Here is a 9,488-nt window from a genome sequence, read left to right as displayed (position 1 = left end):
AGGAAGCATACAGCTTGCCATGTTTGCCAGTCTGCCCAAGAACCAGTTCTTTCTTGCTGTGCCCACATTGGTATTATGATGATGATGATAATTGGTTATCATGGAAAGTGTCATAGTCATCATTATCAGCCTCCTGCTTAGGTGGTGTGGTGCATGACAACATCCTTTACTGCTTTACACTGCTCATACAGACGCTCTAGAATATGCAAGATGGAATTCCAGTGAGTTGGAATGTCACAGATTAATTGGTGCAATGGTTCTGTCGCTGCTAGTCTAGGAGGGCATTCCTTCCAACATAAGAATAGCTTAAATGCCAGAACAACAAACTTTGAGAGTATGAAACGACGTGGGGTAAATTATGCTACTGAAATGGGCGCATAGAGAGAGCGGATATGGCGAGAAGAAATTTTCAGACTGGAACTGATGACCCCCTAGTGCTATCATTGTGGTTACACTCCAGCATTAATAAATATGCCCCACATCTTTGGATAATAAATATTACCAGCACGGCCCATATTAATTGGACTTGACATTACAAAACTTTGAGAGATACCTCAGACGGGGGCAAGAGTGCTCCATCGCCCCGCGGGGCTGCCACACCAGACCAGATGTGATGGGTGGGTGGGGGATAAGGGAGGGGGGAAGTGGGTTCTTTTTTTTTTTGTGTTTTTGGGGGTAGAGTTGATGAGCCTTGATATGTGTCAAAGAAATTATATTAATGTTAGGATAACCTCGGATATAGATGTTCTTATATACATGTATGTCGTTATAATATGGAAGTGACATATTGTTTTAAATGTATTGACATATGTATTGTTATATGTGCTCATCTCTCTATGACTTGGTATTTAAAAGAAAAATAATAAAAGATAAATGTATTGAAAAAAATAAATGCCAGAACAGTTTCCTGGACATGGCTAGCACCCTCTGCAAACCACTGTACTTTTTCAAAAAGCATTGAACAACTAAATTAATCATGTGTGCCATGCAGGAAGCATGTGTTATTTCTCCCAAATACAGTGTGACCACAATGTTTCTTGTCCAGTTGGAGTTGGTGGGGAGACTGACAGCTGAATGATTGCTGCTTCATGCACTTTAGCAAATTATTGGCTATGTGGCTACTCTCACTTGGACTGATCAGCTCTGGAAATGCTCTACTTTAGACATATGAAAGGAGGGAGGTTGAGCAATGCTCTGCCATGCTTCTGTTGGGTACAGAAGAATGTCCATGGAGGAGATCGTGGAGGAGGCGGAAAAGCAACTGGAGTGGGAACCAAACCAATACAAACATGAAGGTGTCAATAGGACCTGGCCTTGTTGCTGCGGTGCTAGTGAGCCATGAAAGACAAGTACTGTCCCTGCCCGTGACAGCTGCTCTAGGTGTCCATGATTGTGTACACCTTGCCGCATAGCGAGAATTGCAAGGAGTATCCCTCGTTTTTCGTCACGTGACAGTACAAGGAACGGATGCCTTTTTTTTTGAAATAATGGTGGCTAGGTATATTCCAGCAAGGCTCAGCGTACGCCATCAGTTTCAGATCTTGCACACAGTGATGATTTTGTCTTCTAGCAGTGTGGAAAAAACTGCCAGACAGGAGATATTCGCACTGAGCTAGCGGAAGCCAAGATTGGCTTACGCCTGGCATGTTTTAAGCCTTCACCCACATGAGCTGCATCACCAGTACCAGAGCTGATCATAATAAAAGCAGATCTGGCCCTGGTAGTTTTTTAGGAGGTTCTGGCCATACATTGCCTCTTCTCTTTATTGCCACCACTGTGACCATCAACCCTTCTCCTCTGATGTCACCTCCACCTTCTCAGCACCCTGATCTAGCTGCCAGGTCCTTGCCTTTTCTTAGGAAAAAAAAGAAGGCACTTCACTAGGAGTGGGCAGTGAAGACCGGAATTATGCAAATGAACGACTTATCTGAGGTTGCAACGAGGAGGAGCAGAAGGAATGCTGTGACCCTTGGCTCCAAGGCAGTGTCTGACTCAAAGGTGACATCCACATAATTCTGCTATGACTGAGAGGAGGAGTGATCTATCCAGTCCACAATCTCTTCCTCTTTGTCCTTAATAATGTGGTACTGATCGGAAACAAGGGAAAACAGTGGTCCACCTACTGCTGACTGGACAGCTAGTGCTGGTACTATTGATTACACTACTACACACATTCTGAATGTCAGATGATGAGGCATAGGTCTTTCATTTGCCACTCTTCTGCTTGCCAGACATTTTATTATGACACCTACATATAAATGAAAAGTCACGGGTTTTTGTACAAAGATTATTAAACAGTTCTAGCAAACTTACAAGTGTTTTTTCTGTCATTTAAAGACAGAGGCACAATTAAATGTCCTTCCCCTTCTGCAGACATCGTGCATGCTGGTATTGACAATTTGCAATAGTAATAATGCAGTTTTAGCAGTAAAATGCTTTTGCTGTAACACTAAAGGTATCTTGTAGGTGCTATACAACACCTTCAATAACACACGTATAATGCACTGAAATGCCCAATTACAAACGTTAAATAGAAACAGTTTTTAGAAAAAAAGAAGGCAATTCCTTAAAAAAGTTCTGTTACCAGGATCAACCCTATTAAACCAAACATACGTACTACCTGGTAGGTAAAAATTTGTTTTTTACCTTAAATCAATACCATTTTTTGTCTGTATGCTAAACAGCTGCAGAGATATCTGCGTTTTTATTAATATTCAAATGAGCAAGTTAGAGCACCAGAAAGCAGAGCTGAACCCTTTGAGCACGGGTTTGTAACACCCCCTGTTCTCTGCACACTCCCCCTTCCCCTTGATTAACAGGGCTAGACATCAGCATGCTGAGGGCAGAGCTGTGTCCTAGCATCTACATACAGTATCATATACTCTATGTACTATAGCTTTACCACACTAAAATATGCTCAGAAAGCTAATCTGCATATTACTGCTTTATTTACAAAATATATGATTATAAAGACACCAGTAATATGTGTTAGTTTCTAAGCATAGAAAACAACTCTTCTCTGTCTGAAAATGCTATAGCTTAGTGATAGGTGCTTATTTTTGCATGTGAGACCTACCAGGCAGCATGGTTTACTAGGGTTGACCCTGGTGACAGAGCCTGTTCATACAGAAAAATATGAGTTTCTTGCTGGATTCTGTAATGCAGAACTTGCCAGCAAGCTGCATGAAACAACTGGGACAGTGACCTCACTCTCTATGTTGAGCCTTTCCTGATAAAACTCTAAAATCTTTCCAATTATATCTCTATATTCTTTCACTATAATATCCCTATCGTGTCCCTAGTAACTGGCTTGTGTCTGCAATAGTTTTTTGGCAGACACTGCCACAACACTTCCTTTCAAACAAGTCTAGCCTGGAACTGAGCGGACCTGCCTGCCTACTGCCCATTGTCAGCCTCTGAGCCAATCGGGGAAACCCCCTTCCCCACTACCTCCCAGTAACATGTCATTCCTTCATCTTCTTCTTGCCTCCTATTTTCCCCACCAATTTTCATTGTAAAATGTCTGTTGGTCCCGTTTTTATGCAATTAGTCCGATATGAATGAAAAAACTTTGAATTTGTTTGGCAGATAATTTCTTATGAATTTTATAACAAATCTGGTTAGTTCAGAATCACTTCCATCTTCATATATATATATATATATATATATATATATATATATCATTATGGACTAATCCTCAAATCGAGAAATGAAAACAACTTACCTCATATCACGTTTCAAAAGATTTTTTTTTATTTTTTTTTCTCCTTTTTAAACAAATTCTAGGCATTTTTAAAACCCAGCACCACCTGACCCCCTTTCTCACTGACCTGTACTTCAGAAATCTCAGCAAGGAGTAAGATAGGCCAGTGCAGTCCAGTTTGACTGACCTTTTTAGATGTCCATCAAGCAAGGTAATGCCCATCATCCCTGCCTGAATATGGCGAAAGGCAGGGGAGAGGGGGGAGGCAATAAAACTGGAAGAAAATGGTCACTCGACAAGCAATGTCCAGGAAGCAGGACAGACAAAGTTGAGTGACAGAACAACATGTGTGTTTATAAAGAGAAAAAACAGCTTCTTGCTGTCTTGGACCTCCTTACATTAAAGTGAAAAAGTGATCCTGGATGAATATTCTTGAAATCAGATTGATGCATCTCCAGAGAGTTGCTCAGTCCATATATTGACCATCAATTACTGCTGACTTGTCTCATTTGGCATATATTCAAGTACATTTCCAGTGAGTACTCCATTAGCCAAGTGTAATCCTCTATGGGCTTAGACCAAACACACCATATTACTGGTTCCCTGGTGTGTCAGGATAATCAGATGGAGTCCAAGAGGTTAATAAAATTAATAGATAAAAGGGGAGATTGCCTTATACTTCAGTCTGATAATCCCCATCTGACATATCCATAGATACATGTGGAGGCTGATCCCAATCCACACAATGTAGGCCCAGGCGGTCATGGATCTGAGAAGAACGTACTCTGTAGCTGTCCCAAACCTTTTGATGAGGACCAGCTGGACTTGTCTTCTCCTGAAAAACAAATACCAAACAGAAGATATGATAAATTATACAAATGTATCTTTATAACAACAAAGGTGGCATAGTCCAGAATAGTCCATATCATTTTGTTCATCATTTTAACAATGGTAATCAATAGAATGGAAAGAAAATGTCCTGCTATGAATGATCTCACGGGTATATTGAGTTCCCTACATACATATCAATAGTGCAGTCTCCTCATGAGTATTTGTGGAGATCAGTGGGTGATCATCTAACATGAAGCCACATACAAGAACATAAATTACCTTATCTATGGATAAATGAGTTGTTTGTATGCCTCTGCATACAATAAATATATTTCTATGACTATGAACTGTGAAGACACTAGTCGAAGAATCAATGACTCAATAGATGAATTTGATGATAAATAGAACTGGAAGGAAATCAATGAATGAAACTACTTTTAGAATAAATGCATTTGACCTCAGGAAAATGACAGGTTAATCTGGCCCTGAATAAGTTAACGCTTGCATCCTTTTACAGGGACATCAATGGATAAAGCCAATTCAAAGAACGTTGTAGCTCACAAAGATGAATTAGACCTCTAGACAAAGACAGGTTAGTCTAACCGTGCATGCTAGTGGACTTTTTACTTAATATCTATACATTAACATATTAAATATAACAATATAATAAGCCAAAAAGAACAATTTTATTACAAATCCAATGGATCTATAGAACGACAGTAAAGTGTTGACAAATGAAGCCTTATGATAAATTTTCATGACCGTTTTAATATGGACTTCAGTACACATATACATCTACACATTTTACTGAAAAAAAATATTGTACTAAAGCTTTTTTTTTAATATGCAACTTCATAAAAACTTTATGCAGGCAAATTACAGACACAAAATACCTCATGGAATATGAGGGCAGTAGATCATTTCATAGTGGGTCTTCTATAATTGCTCTTTTTTGTAATTAAAGTAATCTCTGATTTGCATTAATATTTTATTATCTTCAGGAGACAGAAATTATACCAAACCACTAGCTGGAGCACAAAACCATTATTCTTCAGGTTTAACGCACTAGAAATGTTCTTAAAGAGGCTAATATTAACAATTACTCCATTAGATGCTGTTTGGTTGGTGTAATACAAGTGACTGATTTATGTTATCCATAGGACTGAATTTAGCTGCTACTATCAAGTTGACTTTCCATGGAATGTAATTCAAGGAATGTAATTAATTCTGGTAGTAACCATTGATCATCTACCATGTATGTCTCGAGTAGTTACAATAACTAGATATCTGCAGCAAATGGAGGATCTAAAAGGGACAAATGATATGTTTTTAAAGTGATGGCGCAGAGGGTAAAAAAAATATCTGCAAAGTCCTCAGAATAGGATTAAAAAATAAATAAAAGCAGCACACCTGGTGTTCCCATGCTGACGCTTCCCAAGTGCCCACTGGTCTCTACTACCTGACCCCATCAGCCAATTACTAACCATGGTGGTAACCTACCTCAACTAGTTTTTTTGGCTGAGGAAGCATCTCCAGGCATTTCCTGCATGTCAAGATGGTCCAGAATGCAAAAACCAGTGGAAACCTGGTAAGCACCAGGATAGCAGACGCAGGGGGTCAGTGAGGGTGAGCATGGCTTCTTTATTTTATTATCCCACTTTCCTGGGATAACCCTCGCAATTTACGATTTATGACTACTATAACATTACAGTTTGGGTTCTTGTGAATACAAATGTTTGTTACTATTGTGACACTATTAAAATATTACCTCTACTATTACCACTATTACAATATATTACTCACGCTGGCTGAGGTTCTTTCCATTGCTCCTCCTGAGGATATACTCCAACGTTTATCTCTCTGTATTACAAAGATGAGAAAAGAGGTGAGAACGTCAGGCATTAGAGGAGGCAAAGATACAGGGTTGATTACTGTGAAATCTACTATACTAACATGACCTATGCAACAGTACTCATATCAATGCTCGTTAACAAAGGCATGTTGTAAAAGAGAAATATACTACTAGAGTGAAAGCACAATATAATTAGCAAAGGCAGGAAGAGCCAAAAGCTGTGCCATTCAGGACTCATGCACAAGACCATATTCAGGATCTGTATCACATGGATAGTGAATATGATAGTAATACTTTTCAGTGAGGACTGTTATATCACAGAATTTTTATACAATAGTCCCTCAAGATACAATATGAATTGGTTCCGGGACAACCATTGTAAGTTGAAACCATTGTAACCTGAGACCTATAACTCTATGGAAAACAGGTAATTGGTTCCAAAACCCCAGAATATCATCCTAAAATAAGATAACTTTAAGATTAAAGGGAATTAGGCAACTAACTACTACAAATAAAGAAAGTCCTTACATGTATCTGCCAAAAAGAGCTGCTGAAAGTTGAATTATTTTTTTTCAATTTGTAGGAAGAGAACATCTTTACATTCAGATACAGTACAGTATCTAGGACTGTACAAGTGCATGGCAATAACAAAAAATAATTAACTTTCCCAACTGGTTCAGCACCCAGCTAGAGGAATGGCCATACTGGACTTAGTACTAACAATAGACCTAACAGAACAACAGATGTGCAGGTTGGAGGACATCTGGGAAATTGTGACCATTAAATAATAACCTTCCAATTGTCATTCAAAAGAGTGTTTCTTCAGGGAGGAACAAAAGCTAATGTCCTCAAAAATAAAAATGCAGCCACAAAATGGGATATTTTTAAAACCATCCTAAACTCTAATTGTGAGAGGTACATAACCTTATGGGAATAAAAGGGTAAGGAACAAGAAAAAAACTATATGGATAAACAGAAATGTAAAGGAAGCAATAAATGACACAAAGAAAGCATTTAAATCACTAAAACAGGAGGGAAGCGAGGAAGCCCTGAAAAATTATAATGAAAAAAATAGAATATGGTAAAGACAGATAAAAGCAGCCAAACTTGAGACAGTAAAACTAACCCTATTCAATTATATAAATGGCAAAAGGTATAAATCTGAAGGTTGCTGAAGGTTGGCCCTTTGCAGAGTGATGGGGGGGAAGGGGGGGGGGGGGTTGCAGACAGCAATGAAGAAAAAGCTAAGATATAAAATATTTTTTTTCTCCACTATATTCACTGCGGAAAATAAACTATCAGATGAAATGCAGCGTCTAAAAGCAAATTCCCTATTAAAAGTGGGCCTGTCTGACCCAGAAAGAAGTGCAGTGGCATCTTAAAAAGATTAAAATAGACAAATCACCGGGATCAGATGGCATACGCTCTCGTAAGTAATGTCATAGACAGACCCTTATTTCTGATATTTAAGGACTCTATATTGACAGGGAGCATTCCACAGGGTTGACGCTTAGCACATGTGGTGCCAATATTCAAAAAAGGGGTCAAAACCAGAGATCAGAAACTATAGGCCAGTAAGTGTAACATCTGTCATGGGTAAACTGTTTGATGGTTTTCTAAGAGATGCTGATTTGGAGTACCTCAATGAAAATAAGCGAATAACACTGTATCAGTATGGCTTCATGAGAGATCATCATGTCAAACTAATTTAATTTGTTTCTATGAGGTGGTAAGTTCTAGACTTGACCGGGGTAAGTCAATGGATGTCGTTTATCTTGGCTTCTCCAAATAATTTGATATTGTGCTTCATAAAATGAGAATGTTTGGACTGGGAGAAAATATGTGTATGTGGGTAAGTAAATGGCCTCAGTGATAGAAAACACAGGGTGGTTATTAATGGTACACTCAGATTGGCTCACTGTCACTAGTGGGGTACCTCAGGGGTCAGTATTGGGCCCTATTATCTTCAATATCATTATTAATGATCTTGTAGAATGCTTGCATAGTAAAATATAAATTTCTGCAGATGACACTAAACTGTGTAAAGTAATTAACACGGAAGAGGACAGTATACGGCTGCAGAGGGATCTGGATAGATTGGAGGCTTAGGCAGATAAGTGGCAGATGAGGTTTAATACTGACAAATGTACATACTAAATGGTAAACCACTGTGTTAAAAATGACATGGAAAAGGACTTAGGAATTTTAGTGGACAGCAAACTAAGCTGTAGAAACCAGTGTCAGGCAGCTGCTGCTAAGGCCAATAAGATAATGGGTTGCATCAAACGGAGCATAGATGCCCGTGATGAGAACATAGTCCTACCACTTTACAAATCACTAGTCAGACCACACATGCAGTACTGTGTAGAGATAGACAGATGTCTTGTCAGCCTTACAAACTATGTTACAGAACTATAACATGGAGCGATCCTCACCTGGTGTCCAAAGGAGCAAATTATTCTGGCACAGGTAAAAAGCAGTATAGGACATGTAGTACCACCACTGTACTGTAGAGAGGCGCTACTTGACAGCTAGTACACATGTTTTACCAGTGAAATGGCTAATTTGATTGGGTGGATCTTCTAGACAATCACATGAACCACGGATCAGCAGTTTGTGGTTTTTAGTTACAATGTTTCAACAAAGACCATTGTATCGTATGCTAAAAATATTGTATCTGGAGGCCACTGTAAATTATGGGCCACTGTATATTTCAGCATTCTTCTCCCCTGGAAGTAGTGGTTTAATTCTTCTAGGGGGGATACTCTGCAAGATACAGCACCCAATACAGAACAGTTCTGCCCAGTGCTGTATTGTGCACTGCATTAAAGTCTGAAATGGTTGTGTGCATGAGCCATAAGAGATTATCATGACTAGTGGAAAATAACGGACTGCAAACATGCAGATATATATTAAAAAGCTACTACTAAGCGCCATATGCTATGTGCTGCTTTCTGTACTTAGAGACATTTCATGCAAATATTCTGACATTTTCTCATGCTAAATTTTGAAGTAGATGACTGCAATTTATTGATGCTATGAATGATGTTTCATTGAACATGATATGACCTTGTGTACTCATAAATGACTCTTGACTCATAA

The 9,488-nt window shown here is 38.9% G+C and overlaps 1 protein-coding gene across 9 annotated transcripts in view; it reads right to left on the bottom strand.

Annotated features, from left to right (window-relative positions):
* Nucleotides 1–3,730: 3,730 nt before the first annotated feature.
* ADGRB2 (adhesion G protein-coupled receptor B2) overlaps nt 3,731–9,488 on the bottom strand; it is a 509,181-nt gene continuing 503,423 nt past the window's right edge. For all 9 annotated transcript variants that reach the window (XM_044285131.1, XM_044285132.1, XM_044285129.1 and 6 more), the window contains 2 exons: nt 6,338–6,394; nt 3,731–4,538 (listed from right to left, as the gene is read on the bottom strand). In XM_044285131.1, the coding sequence (XP_044141066.1) occupies nt 4,377–4,538; nt 6,338–6,394 (219 nt within the window). In that variant the 3' untranslated portion in view covers nt 3,731–4,376. The remainder of the gene's footprint in view (nt 4,539–6,337; nt 6,395–9,488) is intronic.

The sequence above is a fragment of the Bufo gargarizans genome, chromosome 3, assembly GCF_014858855.1.
Source record: "Bufo gargarizans isolate SCDJY-AF-19 chromosome 3, ASM1485885v1, whole genome shotgun sequence".
NCBI lineage: Eukaryota > Metazoa > Chordata > Amphibia > Anura > Bufonidae > Bufo > Bufo gargarizans.
Note: the sequence above shows the minus strand (reverse complement) of the source record. Positions and strands in the feature narration are given on the sequence as shown.